Below are 22,289 nucleotides of genomic sequence, written 5' to 3'. Positions count from 1 at the left end.
CTACTAAAGGTGAACCACTGCTTCCCAGAGCTGTGGGTGAGTCACTTTTGCTTTGGCAATTTAAATGTTCTGGGCAGGTTAGTCCCTGTCCGTACAGGACTGTTAGAGGTGATATGGAGAAATGGTGTTGTCTACAGGCGTGGCGTGGCGTGGCCTTACATTACGGCTGGTGTGTTCTCACCGCACACTCGCTGCTTCTCTGCATTGCTGCCGTTGCTCTGCAGAATACACACACTCTTATGTTCTGGCGGGGTAATGTGAATTTAAGTCACTAAATACCTTTTGCTTGGGTAATGAAATTAGTTACAGTCATCTATTATGTTGGTGAAAGTTAAGTTCTTAAATGGCTAAAGCCAGAGTAGAGGGACTGGTATCTGCTGTGTGAGAAATGTGTATACGGCTCTTAGAGCAGGCTGTACTGCATGCTGCCTAGGTACTGGGGACGCCATGCTTGCCTTCTTAAGCACGTGCTTTTAGGTGGTATGTTGTGATTTCCTAATGGGCTGCATGCTCCATTTTCCATAAAGCCTTTCTGTGGCTTTGTTTTCCAGTGGACCACCTTTATTCTAGATCATATAAAAAAGTAGGTGTTCTCACTCATTGCAAAATCAAAATAGTTTTCATTCAACAAATAGGCATTAGTAGCAGTTGGATAGAAATACAGCATTGAGTGCCACAACTGTATCATATGTTATGATATAGTTCATATGTTCATATATTTTCATTTTGAATTAGATTATTTTCAGATGTTAAACTGCCAAGTGATCTAATTTCTTCATCAACACGATCATGCATATAATTTGAATTATGCTTATATATTTTTAAATTCACTTATTGGCATGGCTGCTATCCTCAAGATAGATTAATAATTTTTTTAGATATGCATGAGGCTGTATTTCCTAATATGATCTTTACAGCCGCTGCATAATGCTCTTGATTTTCATAGATGGCTCTTCTGAAGGAAGAGGTAGATATTTATAATCAACAGGTGGTTATAGAAACACCTGGGCTCAGTTCAGTTAGCAGAGCTGACAATGGTATTAAATGTTTTTCAGCCTATAAATAATGCTTTTAATCTTTTTACAATTAGCTTGTATGCTGCAGAATCTGTCCTTTTATTGGAAGCCTGTGGCACATTTAATTTTAATACGCCATCAGGATCTTGGCTTTCACTATTGCAAAACATCGTTTTTGCTAGAAGAAATCCCTTCTATATTGGCTAAATAAGAGCTCACTCCAGTCTTCCTGGAGCATTAGCTAAAGGCATTCATTGCATTCGCAGAGCTCTAATAAGAGAAGCTTTAGTGTTAGAACCTGTTAAACTGGCTAGACATGATCATAATGGGTTCTACCTTTCTAGCTATACATTAAGACTCTGATATGAAATCACAGAGGAGCAAGCAAAAATGATTATAAAACAATGCCCTAACTGCCTTTCCTTATCTCCAGCTCTCCACTTAGGGGTTGATCCACGTGGCCTTATGCCCAATCATTTTTAACAAATGGATGTAACTCACTATGCAAAATTGGAAAATTAAAATTTATACATGTTTACATTGATACTTGTTCAAGATTTCTGTTCACTTCTCTACATTTGGGAGAAGCCTCTAAATGTAATCAATCATTGTTCACAAGCTTTTTATACCATGGGATTACCCAAAGTCATCAAGACAGACAATGGGGCCAGTCTACACTGGCAATAACTTTATCTCATTTTGTAAAGAATTTGGTTTTAAACATAAACTGCAATTCCTTATAACCCAATGGGTCAAAGAGTTGTTGAATGTGCATATCGCACTCTTAAAAATTGACTTTTTAAAACAAAGAAGGTAGAAACTATACCCTTCTAGATCACCCAAAGCATGCCTTGCTTTTGTTTTGTTTGGTTTGAATTTCTTGCAAACTAATGCTAAAGGTCAGCCTGCAGTGGATTGCCATTGGCAACTTGCCACTTCTAATTCTTATGGCATGGTTAAATGGCGGGACACTTTAACTAATACATGGAACGGTTCAGACCCTGTTTTAATATGGAGAAGATGTTCTATTTATATTTTCTCTCAAAAAGAAGATGGAGCACAATGGCTGCCAGAAAGATTGATATGATAGGTAAATAGAGACCCTGAATCAGCTGGTAAGTATGACTAATTCAATAACGTTCTTAAAGCTGCTTCTCCCGTATTGGGAAGGTAGGCTGCTTTTCCCCTAGCCATTAATTTACAAGCCAGGTTTTATTCCTGAGCTACTGGTTTACAACCAAATTAAATACCCTGGGCCCTCCAGAGAAACAGTCCAGTCCAAGCAGATTTTTCTTTTAATCTCTTATTTTGAGTTTCAAACAGGTATCTTTCAGATACAGCACTCGAAGGTGGGCTGCTACAGCAATGGCTTCCAGGACTCGAAGGTGGGCTGCTATGAAAGCCAGCCAGCTCATATTCACAGTGCATTTACTTTACCAATGGATCTCCAAAAATGGAGCTGCATAAAACTCAGATCTATGCATGTTTGTTAATTAAACAAACATGGGCATCAGTTATGAGGTGTGAGGCGAGGCACTGCAAGGGAAAAAGGAAATGTCATGCTTCTGAGTTTCCCTGAAAGTAAGCCTGGCTGCATAGGGGTCCATGTTGAGAGGCTGTCCTTTAAAATAATAAGGCAGTCTATTTCCCCAACCCCTGAAAAGAACGTCAATTAATATTTAAGGGGGTCGAGGCCAATGCTTTCCCTCACTGATAAACGCCCATTGTCTTTTGACGAATATGTTTATCGACTGGTTTTTCTTAAAATTAACAAAAAGGGAGGAATTGTGACCTCCCCCTGCCCACTGCTCTCAAGAATAGCAGCCAGCAACCTGACCTACGGACTCCTGAAGAACAAGAAGAACCGGTTTCCAGCCTTCAGGGGAGGGGCTTGGTCTGCCTTTGTATCTTGGGAGAGAGACATTAAAGATGGAGACTTGAACCAGAAGCCATGTGTTTTTGTGTCTCTCCACGTGTTTTCTCTTGCCACCCTTTCCAATACCCATCTCTCCTTCCAGAGAACCCGCCGTTAGAATGTAGGAGCTGGACTCTACAATTATTGTTTTTATTTTTATGTGTGTGAATGTTTTGCTGTATTTATGTCTATGGACCATATGTGTGCCTGGTACCTGAAGAGGCCAGAATAGTGTTACATCTGAAACTAGAATTATAGATGATCATGATGCATCACGTGTATGTTGGGAATTGAACCTAGGTCCTCTAGAAGGGCAATTAGTGCTCTTAACCACTAAGTCATCTTTCTAGCCTGCAGGGTTAAATTTTAAAGGAAATATGTATCCCAAATTGTGCAAGGAATCTGAGGTGGTCTGTATTTAGGAGTAGCATGATAAAATAGAGTATATGTGAGAACCAGTGCCAGTGGACATGCTGCAGTACAAATGAGGCTGAGGACAGAGAGGACAGATGGAACAGTGAGTTGGGGTATGCTGATAATAGCATGTAGATTGGGAATTCCTAAAGTTGAGTCCCAGTATTCTTCAAAGTGTGACCCTGAACTAACACCACCACAAACATCTGGAATGCTAATTAGGAATGCAGGTGGGCAAAGTCTACCCCAGAACTACTTAGCCAAACTCTAGGGCTGGAATATGTATTTAAGTGAGCTGTCCTAACGTTTGTAGCACAGTGGTCATCCATAGAATAGTGCCATAAAACTGAGGACAGTGTACACAGTTCTCTCAACGAAGAACAAATATTCTGTCCTCTGCATATCATACCTACTGGGTTTCATGAGTACTTTAGCATATTGTACCCTTGAATGTATAACAATTACATTAAGGTGCACAAGTAACAGGAGACACTAATCTTTACAGTTAGATAGCTAGTCAAGGACAAAATGTTAACTCTCTAGTGATATTAAGAATGGTGGTAGTACCTATCACATAGTATTACTGAGGGTGTTTATTGAGGCCTGAAAGGTAGCCAGGACAAGTACTGGGAGTCTTCAGCAGCTATTAGCTGATTATATTTCATAATGTCAATTATTTCAAAGTTTCAGGTCTGTGCTAAAGCTAGCTTGTTGGCATGTTATGCAAAGCATTGTGGGTTTCTAAGAGATTGTCTGGTGAATTGAAACTATTCCATTGACTTTTGCCTAAAATGATTATGGCATTTAGCTTGGAGTTGAACTGTAGGCTGTTTAAGTTTTTTTAGTACTAACTGTGGAGTATTCTTTCTGCAATTAATTGCTTAATGCTGAAACTAGGAAGAATTTGGAACATAAAAGAAAATATTGATAAGCTTGGGGCCAATTGGAACTGTTGAGAAGAAATGAGAACCTAGGTTGTGCTTGTGATGAGTGAGTGCAGGAACTGGGAGGAGTCCATTGCTACACCTGCAGGTTCTGTTCTGCTGCATGCTTGCTGGAGAAGGCCTAAGTGTTCATACTAATTTTATTTTTGCCTGTCTACTACTGTGTGGTCAGTTAAGTATTCATGAAATAAAGTTGAAGTGTGATGATAGGAAATTTAAAAGTGAGCTCATTTTCTTATTCTTACATTAAAGTAACTCTGGTGAAATCCATGAGTTCATGGCATTTTCTATAGTTTTATATTTTATTTTGAAAATAGCTGAAGTCTTGCTAAATTGGCTCATTTTTAGTAGTTATCAAAGTGGGAAATTGTTACCAGTATTTTCCACCCTCAGAATAGCAACTAATCCTTTCATCTTAGATCACCTTTTGTCCTTCCCACTGTGTTTAAAAATTGAAATAAACACTCTTTGGAAAGACTCCATAGATGCCATAGTATAGTGAAGACCATGTAGGTGCCATTTCTCTGTGAAGGCTTTGTAGTTGCCATAGCACAATGAGGCTGCACACTCGGCGCCCTTTACTTTTATGCAGATTTTGTTATTTTATGTAGATTTTGTTATCCACCCGCACAGTGGACATTCTGCTTGTCCAAGTCAGAGTGCAGCATGAGGTGAAGCAGTGGGTCTGAGTCATCAGAGGCTGGTTAGTCACCTTCTCATCATTCAGTCTTTTACCTGAGCTGCCTTGAGCTTTAGTCCATGACCACAGGTCACTTGAAAACAGCACATAAGTGTGAAAAGCAAGCTGAGCTTTTTTCTCTCCTCTCCTCCTCTCCTCTCCTCTCCTCTCCTCTCCTCTCCTCTCCTCTCCTCTCCTCTCCTCTCCTCTCCTCTCCTCTCCCCTCCCCTCCCCTCCCCTCCCCTCCCCTCCCCTCCCCTCCCCTCCCCTCCCCTCCCCTCCCCTCCCCTCCCCTCCCCTCCCCTCCCCTCCCCTCCCCTCCCCTCCCCTCCCCCTCCCCTCCCCTCCCCTCCCCTCCCCTCCCCTCCCCTCCCCTCCCCTCCTCCCCTCCCCTCCCCTCCCCCTCCCCTTTCTTCTTCCTTCCCCTCCCTCCGCCCTCTCTTCTCCCCTCCCCTCTCCTACCCTTTCCCCCCTCCCTATTCTCTCCCTCTCCCGCTCCTATCCCCCTCCCTCACTCCCTCCCCTCCCTTTCTGACAGCCTAAGTAGTCACAGGATGTTCCTTTTAAACAGAAGTGTCTGCCCATTTTTTTTAAGTGAAGAGGATGTGGTCTACACCCTTCAGAGTAAGCAGTATTAGGGTCCTACTGCAAAAAGGAATTTTTTTTCCTGAAGACAGGAATACCATAGTGATCGTCTTTGAGAAAGTATATGCTATAGGATGTTGTGATATCTACTATGGTCTCCTTCCTGCTGGCCTTTTCTTATGTAGAGGCTAGAGATGGATAGCTGGTGTCTTAATTACTCTCCATCTCAGGCCACTCGCTGCACCTGAGGTTTGCTAGTCTGCCTTCTCCCTCCACTCGGACACACTAGGATTTTAGGTGCTTGGACCCACCAAGCATATGAATGTGAGCGTGGGAGTTGGGTGTTGAATTCAGGGTCCCCTTGTGTGCAGGGCAGGCACCCAGCTGAGCTGCTGGATCTCTATAGCCTCTCACTTCTTCCTTCTAACTTTCAAGGTCTTTCTATACAAGCACATTTGGGATTGTAGAAGTTGAGTTAATTTATCTTTTTTTAAATACAATAAGTATTTTACTTATTGAAGAATTGAAAACTCAGACATCTGCTATAAAATTAATGTTGAGATTTATGAGACTTGTCAGTTTATCTAGGAATGAAAGACTAAATTATTTTCTATAGTTTGACTGTATGTTTAAAGTATTTAGAGTAAAAATTTTATAATTAAATGATTTTATTTATATTTTAAAGGTGTGTACACACATATCTTCCACCCACCTCCCCAGAAGCACAGAGTAGCGTGATTTCCTGGCCTGCAAACAATCTTTAGGACTTTTGCAGGAGAAATAGCTGAAAGGTTGATGAGTTATTTGTGCTAAAGCTTGCTTATAAAAGCAATTTAAATGACAGACTTTACGTGTTTATTTTGAATACTGTGGAAGATGAAGTTGTTTGAGGCTCTTTGTTGTCACATGGGGTTGGAATTCTTGCATGATTGAAATACCTGTAATTACTATGCCATTTTTGTCATAGTTGACTTAAAGGTATAGCTATATTAATCACCAGCTGAATTCTTGGTGAGCAGCTGTGTAAGGCTAGTTTAACAGCTGGGATAGCCTGGCATGGAGCATGAGAGTTAAACTTAGTCATGAAGTAAAATATATTATAGACCCTGCAGAGGACTTAATACTGGGCACTACTGTGACTCAGAAAAGTTAATCTGAAAGTTGGATTTTGGTTTATAATCTCAAATATTTCTTTAAATGCCTGATAAAAGAATGAGAAGTTTATTTTGAAGTAAATAGTTCATAGACACAAAATTGGATTAAAATTCAAAGCTTACATTAGAAAAATTAAATCTATCATCTATCTATACACTTTGTATGTCATTGCCTAGGTCATTATAGTGGATAGGAGAAGAAAATATATAATTTATTGTAGTGTTAATGTCTTGAATTTTATCTTTTGGTCAATTTTTAAACCTTTTCATTACATCTATACTTTCTTTCCAGTTAAAACATTTTCCATTATTTACAGCTCAACAACACGACCTAAGATATTGTCATACTTGCCTGTTTTTAAAGAGAATACACTACTGAATTGAACTGAGTTTTGTTTAGATGTATTCTATTTTAAAGTTTCTATAAATCACATCTATCTATCTATCTATCTATCTATCTATCTATCTATCTATCTATCTACCTACCTACCTACCTACCTACCTACCTACGAGGGGGAGGGCATATACGTGAAGGTGAGCCTTTATCTTAAAGGACAGCCTTTAAGAGTTGGTTCTTTGCTACCATCTGGGTCCTAGGGATCAAACCTTGCTTGTCAGGTTTGGCAACAAGCACCTTTCTTTCTTCACTAACCTATGTTGCTGGCCCTTGGATATGTTATGTAAAGCTAACTTTACTAACTTGTGAAGGCTCACTTAATTGATAATACAGCTTTACGAGACGTGTACATGAGACTAATAAAGCTACAGTACTAATGCACCCCAGACTGTACAATTTCACTCTCAGTCTTCTGTCCCATTCTTCTCTTTAGGGAATCTGAAGTGTGTGGCAAGCGGTCAGCTTCATGTTCCCAGTTCAGGGTGGCACTGAACCTAAAGTTTAAAATCCACCTAATATTCTATGCGTGCTGTGCAGTTGCCTATCAGCTTTGAATAATTTAGCCTAGAGCAGTGGTTCCCAACTTTCCTAAATCTTGGACCCTTTAATATAGTTCATTGTGCTGTGGTGAGTCCCAACCATAAAATTATTCCCATTGCTACTTCACAACTATCATTTTACTACTGTTACAAAATGTAATGTAAATTTATGATGGTGTTAGGTGACCCCTGCGGGTTTGTGAATTTGTAGCTGCCAGGTCTATTTGTAGAATACCCATATACACTCTGTACTACTTCAGAATCCAAGCTTCTGTCTGCTTATGAGGTTAGTGCTTTAGCGTTTTCCTATGTGCTTAGATATTGAAACTTACCAGAGAAGTTCAGTACTGTAACATTGCTAGTACCCTAGTAATGCTGGGATGCCCTAGAAACTGTAACTGGAAATTGTATACTTCCCGACAAGCACTCTGAGCATTTAAATGTTGTGTCAAACTTTTCTAGAAATCATTTTGGATCGGACTTTAGCCCCCACACCCACCCTCATGTTTAGTTTTTTAAGATTGGATCTCACTGTGTAGCTCTGGCTATCCTGGACCACACTTTGTAGATCAGGCTGGCCTCCAACTCAAACAGATCCTCCTGCTTCTGCCTCCTATGTGCTGGAATTAAAGGTGTGTGCCATCACTGCCCGGCCTGGACTTTAAATTTCATAAACACAATTCTTCCATTTGATTTTGTTTCATGAATACTAAAGGTATAGGGGCCACACAGTATAGTTAAAATTTAGTCTTATGCTGATTTTTTTCCTACAGTTGAGATATTATTAATACAAGCAGACAATTTATTGGTTCGTGACTGCTCCCTGTTTGTTTTTTCCTCCATTTTCATGCATAAATTTCTTAATGGTCGATAGTAAGAGTCCTGTCTCTTTGGCACTAAGCTATGAAAGACTGAAAATTGATTCAGCACAGATTGACAATACTATGTTCTATATTGGAAGAATAGTTATTCTGACTTATTTCACTTTAGTAGTGCTGTTAATTTTAAATATCTAGAATTTTCTATTTCACCAAGAACAGAGTGATATTAACAAAAGTGGCTTAAGTTCACAGGAGCATTGACTAATACTGAGATCCAGAATTTTTCACATTGGGAAAAAATGTGAAAACTTACACAAAACCAGTTTCTTAAGGCTGGTGCAGTGGCCAGGACCACTGTGTGGTAGAGGCTGAGGCAAGAGGACCCTGGAGAGAAGATTGCTCGAGACCTGGAGTTTGAGGCTAGCCTGGGCAATATAAAGAAAGCAGCCTTCTGTGCTAATAGCTGAGGAGCCATGTACACTGTCCACAGTGCTCTTCATGGACTGTGCTTGTCTTGAATAGCTAATCACGTGACCCTGGCTCTCACCTTGTCAGTGGTTGTGATGCTCCACGTCGTTCAGGTTGCCCTTCGTTGATCGGGGTTTCTTGTACACTTGCAGTGTTTGATACCCTCTACATTTCCATTCTAGATTGGCAACGTGGCTTTAGAAATGAGAGTTTCTGAAAGCATGGACACTTGGAAGTTAGGAGCTCTCCTTGATCATCACTAAAGAGCTATCTTTAGTCTTTATCCTTAGAGTTGCAGTGCTCTGACCGTCCAGTTGAGGGCAGCTATTTACCAATTTAAAAAAGTTTAGAATGCTGCCGCTTGGTGCTTCAGAAAATATGGTTTCTAATATACAATAGTGTTCACTTTCTCTCCTGTGTTTTTCTATTGTCATAAATAATCACAGGGACATAGAAAGCTCCTTTTTCCTTCATAATAATTGTTAACTCCTTTAGGAACTAAGGAACTTTATGTTCACTTAAAGTTTCTCCCTGTCCCAGCTCCTTTAAATTCCCATCCTCCTTCACCACTTACAAGAGACTTAAGATCGAATAGATTGTCTGGATCTGGGAATCTAGATCTTAAAAGAACATCATGTAAACCATGTGGCATTACAGGTCTTTGAGGCTTTTCCGTGTAGATGTGAGTACAGACAGTGTTTATTGTGCTACCTAATTAATCAGTGGACTAAGGAAAAATTAAACTGCAACTGGCCTGTTTGATATGTTTTTTTATGCAAAATAAAGGTTAATCTCACAGAATATACCACCCTCTTTCATATTTGTTTTTGTTCAAGTATAGACATATCATTTAGTTTAAATGATATCTTCCCTGTAGTGCTGAAAAGAATTAGTACTCATTGTTTTTAGAGATTTTCACTGAAATAAATTGTTTTAAGAATAAATATCTCAATGTGTATAAAATTATATTGTAATATTATTAGCAAAATAGGTAGTGATTATATCTAGGGATAGATACATTAGCAAAAGGGCTATTCTAAGGAGACAGACAAAATATGAATGAAGGTTATAATTATATAAACAAAATGTCAGTCTTCCTCTAGAGAATAAAGTGAGCATCAAAGGACAGACACAGATGGGGAGATGGTGGCATTTCTTCTGGAGAGGCTGGTGGGACCATAGACACATTTCTCCTAAATATCAGTTATAGCCCCCACCTCAGCCTTACTAGTTTATAGATTTCCAGTGTCCTTATGCTGTCTTTCCTTTGCCCTAACCCAGGATCTTTGTTGGGGAATAATGTTGTGCATGTACTGCCATGTATTTCTTAGAGCATGTCCTTGTTTAGAAGTGACATGTGACTGTGATCATTGCCCTTCATAAGTTCTTTTGTAAGAAAATGAGCGTATGTGTACCTATATTTGGATGTATGTGGGTGTCTGTGCTGTGGACTCCCATGCAGAGGACAGAGGACGACCCTGGGTGTCCTGTGCAGTCACCCTTGCCTTATCTCCTTGAGATACAAGACAGTCTCTTGGAGCTAGGTAGAGGCTAACAGTCCCCAGGGGTCCTCCTGTCTCAGTCCTGTCTCCTGCAGAACAGTTACAGACTCACGGGACCCCAGCTTTTTTTTTTTTTTTTTTTGTGGGTGGCTACAAAGCTTCATACTCGGGTCCTCAGGTTTGAACAGCAAGAACTCTGAAATCCCCTGAGCCAAGTCTTTAGTCCCAGCGTTAAGGACTGTTGTTGTATTTTACTATCATTTACTTTTTAATCTTACTGCTGTAGTTGAACAGGTCTAGCATGAGAAGTAATGTTTTTACCCTGTTCATGTATCTTTCAGTGACATTAAGTACACTCAGAGTATGGCATAGCAGTTACCACCTTCCCTCTCTAGAACTCTCCCATTTTTCCCCCTGAAACTCTGTAGCAGTTAAACATACTTAACTCCACACCTTTGGGGACCACCCTTGTGCTTTCTGTCTCTGAACTGAACTCTTCCCACACCTTGCATAAGAATTTGAGTATAAGTAGAGTCATGCTACACCTGTCTCTTTTATATGCACTTCTTTTACTTAGTATGATAACCTCAACTTTCAATGATGTGTCAAGGCTGGAATTTTCTTTTTGAAGGCAAAACAGCATCCAATTGTGTGTGCATAGCACTTTGCTTACTTGGTTTATTTCCACATTGTGATTGTTGCGAATAAATGCTGCTACAATCAGTACTTCTAGCCAAGTTCTAAAGCGTGTGTGTGTGTGTGTGTGTGTGTGTGTGTGTCCGTCCGTCTGTCTGCCTGCCTGCCTGCCTGTCCGTCCGTCTCTGTTGAGAAGTGAAAATGCGGAGTGACCTGTTGACCCTGCATAAGGTTTGGGGAACTGACAAACCACTTTCCACAGCAGTATCAGTGTTTTTCATCATTGCAGTTCCCCTAGTGCTGCCAGTGAGTTTGCATTTTAAACTACATTTCAAATTTGATATTAGAGAGAAAGACCTCGTTTAAGAATATTACATCATAATCAGGCTAGGAATATTTCTCATTTACAAACTATCTTTTCTTTTCATTAGTCTACTTATAGAGTCAGATTGATCTTTTCAGGGTGAGATGGCTGGGGGAGAAGCCAGATAAGGTAGCTCACCCTGTACTTGTAGCACTTGGGAGTTAGAGGCAGGAGGATCACCCGCTCAAGGTCATTCCTGACTGCAGGGTTGAGGTCAGTCTGAGTGGTTAGTTTAAGGAAATATTTAAGATTATGCTGCAGCTAATAGTTTGGGAATACTTTCAGGTAGAGTCTTTGCCTCCCAGGTTTACCTTGGGCATTTGGAAGCAGTTGAAAGCTCTTTAAAAGTAATGTTATAGCCCAGTCCTTCTCTGTGGCTTAGGAATTAAGCGTATTTCTGATACGCTGAAAGAATTAAGCACTACGAATCCCCACCCACCATCCAACATCTCAGTTACCTCTGTGTCAGGGTACTTGATAATGTGCACACACTCCTTGGGTTTCTTAGAACATGTTCCTGTTAAGAAGTAACATCTGACTGTGATCATGCCTATCATGGTTTATTTTATAAATAATAAACAATTTACGTGCCCCCAGTCAGTTATGCAGCTATTATAATAGACTCAGGGACTATTTCAGAATTACAGAAGAATTGAGATTGGTAATCTCTAGTGATGATTCAAGGTTATTAATAGCTAGAGAGAGGTAGGGTTTATTTACTGTCTTGGGGAGCATGAGATAAAGAACCTATAAGGAAAGGGAAAAAAGCCCATGACAGACACTTGAGAAGATGAGGCTGATGCAGGCTGGAGGAAGAAGTCAAACAAGGCGGCTCACCCTGCACATCTAGCACTTGGGAGTGAGAGGAGGGGGTCCACCAGTTCAAGGTCATTCCTGAGGCAGAGGAGGCTGAACAAGCAGGGTTGTTTTTTTTTTTTTTCCTTTTTTCCTCCTTCGCCCCCCCCCCCACCCCCCCAGACAGGGTTTCTCTGTGTAGCCCTGGCTGTCCTGGAACTCACTCTGTAGACCAGGCCGGCCTTGAACTCAGAATCCGCCTGCCTCTGCCTCCCAAGTGCTGGGATTACAAGCATGCGCCACTACTGCCTGACAAGCATGTTGTTTTCAACATGCATAAACACTCTTTAAATTTGAATTGACTCGAAGCATTCTTCAGATACTTACGGTGGCATTTAAGAAAGGAAGACTTAAGAGAAGATAGAATTGTGTGTGTGTTGACTTTTGTAAAGGAATTCTTACTTTCCACGCTGTAGGGAGCGCCTTGGTTGTTTAGTTGGAGCCCTCCCAGGACCCTGCAGCCCAGCACTGCCCTGCTCTGCTCCTGTCTGCACTGCTCACTTGCTGTGGGAGCTCACCAGCTGTTTGACTGGCAGGAGCAGGAGCGCTCACTTCAGGAGTTTATAATTCCTGGCTATTCTAGGACAGTTTGCACTTCACCAAGCCTCAGGCAGGTCAGGACACTCCGAAGAGAAGGTTGGAAGACAAAAGCGGCAGCAGGCCCTGGGTTCTCAGCCTTTTAAAACCACTAGTCATTCTTTCGGTTTGGTGGTGACTGCTTTAGTAATGTGCTTGTAGTACATGTAGAGAGTGTTCGTCGAGCAAGGGGAGTTTAAAATGTCTAAACCTGGAAAAGCTCCTGTGGACCATGGCTTGGTTCCTGTTGATCTTAAAAGTGCAAAAGAGCCCCTGCCACATCAGACTGTGATGAAGATATTTAGCATTAGCATCATTGCCCAGGGCCTGCCCTTTTGTCGAAGACGGGTAAGTCTGTAACACTTGAAAGTGTGAACATTTATTTAAGTGCTATTTCTCTTCCTAAAGCACTGCTTCAGAATGCCTGTGTGTATTTGTGAGGAGAGCTAATAATGTGTTGTGTGGCCAGGGAAAACTTGCATAGCAAGCTGGCAGGGGTAGAATTCTATAAACTTATTTCAAATTGGTAAATGTGAAAACGATATGCCTTGGAATATGCTGATAAATATTAGAACCTTAATTTTGTAGCTTTTATTTATTTTTTTGATGAGAAGCCAAAATTATTGTTGGTATATTCCTTTCATGTGGGAAATGCAACATCTAGGGCAAAGAGCACTCCGGGCAGGTTCTTATGCTTCTTGGGCCTGTAAAGCTGGGTTAGTTTTACAAGCTGTTTCATGAATTAAAACTTCATAAGTTAAAGGAGATGTCACTTGTTTTGCTGAAACAGAAGTAGCACTCTTCTCTGATATAGTTTATATATAGCCATCCCGAACTAACTCAGATTTTGCCGAACTATTGTTAATGTATAATCAACCTAAAATCCAAGGATGTTTGTCAGTATGACCCACTGAAGCTGTAGTATTAGCAATATGCGTTTCTTCTGACTTTGCTAATATTGCCATTTTGAATTATTTACCAGAGTGATGTGTTTATAGATATGAAATACATTTATGATCCTGAACACAGTAGGCCCGAACACACAAGTGTGTCTGTGTGTCTTTGTCTGTCTGTCTGTTTCTTTGGAAGTAAATGAGAACTTGTTTAATCAGTGTTGTCTGTATCTTATATATCTTACAGTTACTTTTTCTCTTAACTGAAGGAGACAAGGAGAATAATCTATATCACTAGAAAACTAGTTTTGTCTATATAGAGATATTTACTGACACATAAGTAAGCTTTGTAATTTTTTTCTAATTAGCTTAGTTCCTTTTGAGTGATTGCAACTTCTTTCTGAATAAGTGGCAGCCATGTTGGAAAATGAAGTTAAAACAATGTCTTCTGAATTTTGAAACTAGAACCCAAAGTGCTCTCTTTTCCTGTTTCTTCTCTTCTCCCTTTTCTATTTGTTCTGTCTTCATGGTTTCCTTGTCTGTCACCTGTCAGTTTGAAAGCTGCTGTGTACTGAGGTCACTGCTCGCATTTGAGATTTTACAAGAGGCTTCTGACAGCTGTAATGTCATTCGTAAAATAAGTGATTAGTTTGCTCCTTCTGTAAAAGAAAATACCAACACAAATAAGTTTAAAAGACAACAATTAGCAAACATAAAAACCTGTTAAACAATTCAAGTGTTAATAACCAAGTTAGTGTTGTTCTCCTATCTGTTCTCATTCTGTAAGGAATGTAGGGAGCTTTGGTCTGCAGGAGACTTTGTGTCACAGTGCATTTTATCTGGAACTCCACAGAAGCTGACTCTGGAGGAAGAGTTATGGAGGACCTTGAGGGGTCCTGCAGATTTCTGAGGTCACTGCTCTGCCTTTTCTAGGTTACTATGCTAAGTTATAGCCATACAGCTGCAATGCCATGATACAACTAAGTATGGAAATAAAAGTTGTACTCGAAAATTAAAAGTTAGGAACATAGCTAAAGATTTGAAGTACTCTTTTAATCAGTATGTCCAGGTTTTTTTTTCTAAAAACAATGTTGACTATGGCATGGCTCATTGCCTCTGACTCCTGGAAACATCAAAATGTAGGGGACCTTCTCTTCCCACACAGGGGGCCTTCTCTTCCCACATTTCATTACTTGGATTTCTGTTATCTTTGTTAGTTTAGTATGACAGATTTTAAGTGTTTATGAGAGAATTTTTCTGAAATGCCATATAGTTTGATCATATTTTATGCCAGATATTTTGGAGAGCATCATGTCCCTTCCATAGGTGCTGACTCAGTTGGTGTTTGTGGGATAATGTTTGAACAGAATCGAAAGCATGACAGGATGGTAACTGTGGGAAATTCTTTGTAACAATAGTTATAGCTACAGTTTTAACTTTCATCTCTTACTCTTTTTTTTTTTTGTTAAAAGAAAATGCGTTTATCTTATCAAAGTATCACAACTATGTGGGTAGTCTAATTTATCAGTTTTTCTAGGCCTTCACCTAACATGTGTGAGCATTAAAGTTTGTTTTTTTTGTAACAGTAAATAAATAACAAATTAGCCGGGTGGTGGTGGCACACGCCTGTAATCCCAGGACTCTGGGAAGTAGAGGCAGGCGGATTTCTGAGTTCCAGGACAGCCTGGTCTACAGAGTGAGTTCCAGGACAGCCAGGGTTATATGGAAAAACCCTGTCTTGAAAAAAAAAATTAGTTGCTGATCAGTCACTATTGAGTTAAAGTACTTTAGCATTGAGGAAACCATTAGGTAGGATATTTTGTAAAAATCAGCTCTGTAGGGGACTGGAGTGGGGGGTGGGGGGGCTCTGTTAATGGTGCAGACTGCTCTCATAATAGTGGCTGCAACTTTGGTCCCCACACATCAGATGGCTTGCAGCCTACCTGTAGTTCCTGCCCCACTGGCACCCTCTACTGGTCTTCAAATTCTGAGATTCCCCCCCCCCCTCACACACACACACACACACACACACACACACACACACACACCTGTAAAAGTAATCTTAAAAGATAAACTCTATAGGTAATTCTTAATATCAATGAGGTTTGGGGGTTTAACTTGTAATTTTAAGAAGCTCTGATTATCCTTTGGAAGAACAAAAATGCTGTATGAGTTGCTTTACTTTTCCTTGAAACTGGAATGCTTTTAATTATGATAGTAACATCAGTAACATTCTAAAATTCCAGTTTCCTTATTTTTCTACATTTTTGGACACATCTAAAACAAGAATGCAGAATTGGTTTTTCTTTTTACTAAAAGAAATATTGGTGAATCTTATAGTTAGTACATTAGAAGAGAACCATTCTTACAGTTAATAGTAGAATGTATAAATCTCACTCATTTCAGCTTTGGAACACGCAAGTATCTAGACTAATGTAGAATTACTCTTAAGTGCTACTATTTTGAGATGCAGTTGTTGGTTTAGATCAGGTTCTTAAACATCTGGTGTGCTTGTTCGCCTTGGGAGACTGAGTGCGTTAGTGCTTGGGCACAGGCAGTTGAGTGTGGGAAAGGACTCACGGTCCTTTTCTGTTGTTCATTTGTGTTTATGTTTTGAGACGGTCTTACTGTGTATTTCAGGCTGGCTTTGAACTAGAAATTCTTCTGCCTCGCTCTTACTAGTACCAGGCTTTTGTTGTATGTACCACCATGTTTGATTTTAAAGAGCCCAATAGGTAGCCTAGCTACTGCACTACTGGATTTTTTTTTTAATTAATTTATTTATTTTGAACCATTTTGGTCCTTAACGACTTAAATGTGAACTGAATACTGTAGACCTGGGAACAGAGACTAAAACAGGTAAGCTCTCCCAGTTTTCATGGTGGTTCTGAGATGCGATCTTACCTGCTGTCCTTACTACCTTCTCTGTGCTCTACACACACCTTTTCCTGACATGCTTGACACTTCTCAGCTACTGTGATAAGTAGGTTTGGAAGAGAAGTGTGGGAGCATATTATGGTAAAATTTATTTCTCTGAGGGAAAATACTTAATATTTCAAAGCATCAACTAACATACATTTTTAAAGCACAATGCATTTGTAATCTTAAAATGTCTTGTTTAAATCACCTTCAAGATTTTAACTTAAGCTGCACATTATAAGACAGTTTTACTTATTAAAATCTTGAAATGTTTTTGTCACCAGCTGGATTGTTTTTTGTTGCCTTGTTAGCCAGGGATTATACCTAATCAGCTGAGTTCAGATGGCTGCCGTTGAAACAGGTCTCCCTCACGCTGGCGCACTGTCCTTCCCGTCCGCGGCCTCAATCAGTGCTTTGGACAAGGACAAAGTGACACAGCACCTCTTCAGCAACATTATTTAGGGTTTGGATTTTTTCTTAGTCATTGAGCCATTTTAATCTTGTTCTTTTAGTGGACTTGTTAATTTTTCAGAAAAGGTCTGCCACAATTATTAAGAAAATGTATTGGGTTTTTGTTTGTTTATTTTTTGTTTTGTTTTTAGGAAGGATGTCTCTAAAGATTCTGTTTGTAGTAAAATCTTCATATGTATAGAGATTTTTCGTGTTACTAAAAACTATACCACAATCATGAGGGCCTTTGTTGGTAAAGCAAAAGTATAAATCACTACCATTCTGAATTTAGAAATGTAATATCTTCCCAAATTATCTGAATTGAATAGCTTATGTAGTAAATTTTATTTTCTTTTAATAACTTACATCTCAAAAATAGGACATGCTTATTATATGCAAAATAAAAGATTTTCTTTACAATTTCCTAAATTGTTAGTAATTCTACTGCTCAGAAACAACCAAACCAATAATTTTAAATATTTAATTATTTTTACGCAAAATTGGCAGTTAGAATCATTCTTAATGTATTGCTGCTTGTGTTTCTCCAAGACTGTGAGTGCCACATGAATGTACCGTGATTCTTTTACGATTGTTAATTTAAATAGTGACAGGCTTTGGCCATGTATATACAAAAAATTTTTCATCATACTATTATGCACAGATTTGTAGATGTAGAATTACTTGGTAAAGAATTAACTTTATTCTGTTCTTAGTGGATAATAATGAATTATGTTCCAGAAAATTGTACCAATTTTAAAATACCACAGGGCCCATCTAACCTTATTATAAAACATACAGAGATAATCTCAAACCTATTTATTCTTACATTTTATGGACATTATACTTAGGTGATGTCTGTTCCATTAAGTCATATTATCGTACTCCATGAAGAAAACATGAAGATAAATCTAAAATTATTTGTTCATAGTGATCATCTTTGTTTGTGGAAAAGGACCTTTGCCAGAGACTTGTCACCTGTATTATTTCCAACTGTAAGGATTTTTTATTCTTCTCGTAGCTATGTTTCTGTGTCTTTGTCCAAATAGATTTTCCACATGTGTGATTTTAAAAAATGTCTTTCTGATTCAACATTGTCTGCTTATTGCTGGTCTTCTGATAGATGCCTTGGTTTTTATGTCACATTATACTCTTACACTCCTGGATTTTAGTGAGATATTTTTACAGTATTAATGGCGGCCTCTCCCAAAGTGTACTGCTATTAATAATCTCCACTAGGAGAGTCCTTCTCATGCCTGCAGCAGCAGCTGCCAGAGACATGTGCCTGCTTCTTACACAGTGTTACTTAGGTCACATCTGTCATAGTTTTGCCCAGTAGGCACTTTCTAGGCTTACCCTTCTTCCCTCTCTCTGTAAAGTTCCATTTCTGCCACGATTAACTTTTGATCATCATAGTTTTAGCAAGTCTTATTGTTTAAGATGCCTTGGTGGCCAACTGCAATTCAACCTGGTTTCCACACAGTTCAGTGTCTGTTTCCAGAACCTTCAGCTGCATATATAAATATACCTGAGTATATTTCAGCAGAGGTAAATATAAGGCATTTTAACACACATCAACCCCCTTGTGTTTCCTGTGGATCTTTGTCTCCAGGTTCTTCCAAGAGCTCACAGTAGAGCCTGCCTGCCTGGCTGCACCTCCTCTAGGTGCTGTGCTTCTTTGTGCCCTGGTCTCCTCATCCGTTATCCTTAACTCCAGTGCTCTGCCTTAACTCCAGCCGTTCTGCCGTTGCCCTTGGCCTGGTTTGGGCTGCTCAGTGCTGCCGTGACACTTTGTAGAAACACTTGGTGGCTTCAGTAGGGGTATTCACTTTTAGACCACAGAGGCTGACTCCAATACTTTGTATGCTGCAGGTGATATGCAGGAGAAAGTGTGCAGATTTGTAGAATTGGTTTGTTGAAATAGCTGTTAAAGTTGGAAATTTCTTCTAGTTTTTGTACTCTTAGAGCATGGCATGTTTTTGTTTACTGTGTTTTCAAATAACTATGCAGCTGTGATTTTGAATATTTCATTTTCTAAATTTAACCAAACTCAGATACAGTTTGACACTTAATTTTAAAAGTAATTACTACTTACCAATTTCGAAAGTGAAGGCGAAACAAATGCATAGTGTAGTCATTTAGGAGGCACGGAGGCTTGAAAATGTTAGAAAAGGCTAAAAGAGAAAAAAGCCTGATACTTGGAAGATGAGACGAAGGTCAGTGTGGTAGGAGCTGATCTAGAAACAGGTTTGTGTGAAGAGGTAGAAATGTTGCTCTTTGCAAGTTGCTTACCCTGTAACATCATGCAAATTAAAGTCCTACCAGTCTTTTTCTTCCTGAGCACTTTGCACAGACAAGAGTAAATAGAGTAGAAATCAGGAGTTTTTCTGGGGGAAACTATAGTCTCTAACATGCAAGGCAGTGGCAAAAATAGAAGCTCCTATGCAGGGTTATGGAAAAAGTTAAAACCAGAGAAGGAAATAAACAAATAAAACCCGCAACCTTTTAAGTATCTTCCATCTGTGGTAAAACTTAAAGCCATTGTTACACAAAAGGGGAAATGCCTAAATGGGCCACTGTACAAAGAGGGCCCCCCAACAGTTAAGAAAAGACTTCAGAATGAGGACATCCTGAGTTTTGCAGGCAAATGGATGGAACTAGGAAATATCATCCTGAGTGAGGTAACTCAGACCCAAAAGGACATGCATGGTATATACTCACTAATAAGTGGATATTAGCCAAAGAAAAGTACAGAATACCCAGGTTAGAGTCCACAGAATTCAAAAAGGTTAACAAGCCAAAGGACCCAAGTGAGGACTCTTCAATCCCACTTGGGGTGGAGAAGAAAGCAATCACAGGGGTCGAAGGGGAAGAGGGAGGGACATGGGTGGAAATGGGACATGGGTGGAAATGGGAACAGGGAGGGGGAGAGGGGAACATGATCAGGTATTGGGTGGTAGAAAGGGACTGAAGCCCTGAGGGCTAGCAGAAAGAATGGAAAGAAGCAACCTCATGTGGTAGGAGGTTGGGGGAACCCTCCAGAATGTACCAGAGATCTGGGAGGTGAGAGATTCTCAGGACTCAAAGGGAGGGGCCTTATATGAAATGTCCTACAGTAGGGAGAGGGAACTTGTAGAACACACCTCCTGCAGAAAGACATCAAGTGAGGGAGAGGGTTGCCATCCCACAGTTACAACTCTGACCCATAATTGTTGCTGTCTGAAAGAACTTCAGGGACAAAAATGGAGAGGAGCCTGAGGGAAAAGGAGGTCCAGTGACAGACCCAAAGTGGAATCCGGCTCAAGGGGAGGTCCCAGTGCCTGACACTATTACTGAGGCTATTACTGAGGCTATGGAGTGCTAACAAAAAGGGAACTAGCATGACTGCCCTTGGAAAGACCCAACAAGCAGCTGAACGAGTCAGATGCAGATATTTGCACCCATCCAATGGACAGAAGCTGCTGGCCCCTGTGGTTGAATTATGGAAAAGCTAGAAGAAACTGAGAAGGAGGGCAACTCTGTAGGAGGATCAGCAGTCTCAATTAACCTAGACCCCTGAGATCTCTCAGACACCGGACCACCAACCAAGCAGCATACACCAGCTGATATTAGACCCCCCGCCCCCCCAACACATATACAGCAGAGGACTTCCTGGTCTGGGTTCAGTCAGAAGATGCACCTAACCTTCAAGAATTTGGAGGCCCCAGGGAGTAGGGAGGTCTGATGGGGTGGGCGGTGGGGGAGGGACATCCTGGTGGAGATGGGGGGAGGAGGTACAGGATGTGGAAAAGAAGGAGGATAAAATTTGGAGTAAAAAAAGAGATTAAATAAAATCAAAAGACAGGGGGAGAGAGAGAGAGAGAGAGAGAGAGAGAGAGAGAGAGGGAGGGAGGGAGGGAGGGAGGGAGGGAGGGAGGGAGGGAGAGAGGGAGGGGGGGGAAGGGAGGGGAGGGAGGGAGGGAGGGAGGGAGGGAGGGAGGGAGGTTTTCCAACAGCTGGCCCGAGGATGGCAGGGGATGTGGACTGCTGCTTGTCTTTAGGTGTTGCTTCTTTGTGTTAGTGCTGCTGCCGCAGGTATCCAGCTACATTGTTCCAATCAACACAGACTACCCAGAACCAAGTTGAGAGCTTTCTCTAACCCTGAGTAAAGGACTAGAGAGAGTTGTGTGCTCTTCCGAATACCCTTACAGATGCTGCTGTGTTGATAATATAGAGACAGGCAGCGACAGCATCTAATTTGGTATGCAGATATGCAGGTGAGGTATTGCTTTATAAGTATTTCTAAAAAATACCCTCATATAGTCCGTAAGATAGCCTCATGAAGTAGATTGAGTTACATTATTCCTACTTACGTTTATGAGAGATCTGAGGCATAGGAGGGTTTAAGAACTTGTCTTACAACTAGGAAATAAGTAATTACCTCTGAATGAGGTATGTTAGTAACCTAATCACAGGATAGTGCACTTTCATTGCAATGCTGCTAGTATTACTTTGATCTTGCCTTTGGTGTGATGCTAGTATGAATGGCCACCCAAAGATACTGAATACATGGAACAGAGTTGAGCCTTGAATGGACTGCCTCATAAACCTGTTGTCCTTACATTCTTCACATACAGTGATCTCAGTATGTAATTATTACATGGCTTTCTAGACATTTTGTCACCAGATCTTAGTACTATTGGGGTTTGCGTCCTTTGTTAAATCTAAGCATAAAGCAAATTAAATGAGCACATGCTATACAAATCTACAGCCACACTGAGAAACACTGAATCATGTCTTTTTACCCATAATAAGCTTACAGTTGGTTAAGTAGCCTTAATACCAACAGGCAGGGTACTCACACCTGTAACTTGTATTTAAGATAAATGGGTTGAACGTTAAGATTGGTAGAATGAGCTGCAAATTAAAAAAACAAACAAACAAACAAAAAAAAACCTCTAAAAATAAACTTGGAAGTAAGTTCCTGGCAGAGTAAATTGTTTGAAATAAGTCTGCACAGTCCCTTGCCTGAACACCAGAAATCTAACAAGTCCTAGAAACTAAGACTTGAAAGACTTAAAGTTGAGGTATGATTGCCTCCTTTAATACTTATCTTAGTGATTATTTTGCTGCAGAAATAAGGTAATATGTTAGAAGTTTTTGTAATATATAGTTTATATATAGAA

The 22,289-nt window shown here is 40.2% G+C and overlaps 1 protein-coding gene across 15 annotated transcripts in view; it reads left to right on the top strand.

Moving 5' to 3' along the window:
* Nucleotides 1-22,289, top strand: part of Fbxw7 (F-box and WD repeat domain containing 7) — a 162,913-nt gene that overhangs the window by 96,301 nt on the left and 44,323 nt on the right. Inside the window, exon 6 of one of the 15 annotated variants that reach the window (XM_052180265.1) lies at nucleotides 2,340-2,953. The exons of the other annotated variants lie outside the window; for them this stretch is intronic. Within the exon in view, the coding sequence (XP_052036225.1) occupies nucleotides 2,340-2,483 (144 nt within the window). The 3' untranslated portion in view covers nucleotides 2,484-2,953. Of the gene's footprint in view, nucleotides 1-2,339; nucleotides 2,954-22,289 lie in introns of those variants that run through there. 15 annotated transcript variants of the gene reach the window in all.

The sequence above is a fragment of the Apodemus sylvaticus genome, chromosome 4 (genome assembly GCF_947179515.1).
Source record: "Apodemus sylvaticus chromosome 4, mApoSyl1.1, whole genome shotgun sequence".
Taxonomy (NCBI): domain Eukaryota; kingdom Metazoa; phylum Chordata; class Mammalia; order Rodentia; family Muridae; genus Apodemus; species Apodemus sylvaticus.
The sequence above is the reverse complement of the archived record's forward strand: the minus strand, read 5'-3'. Positions and strand labels throughout refer to the sequence as shown.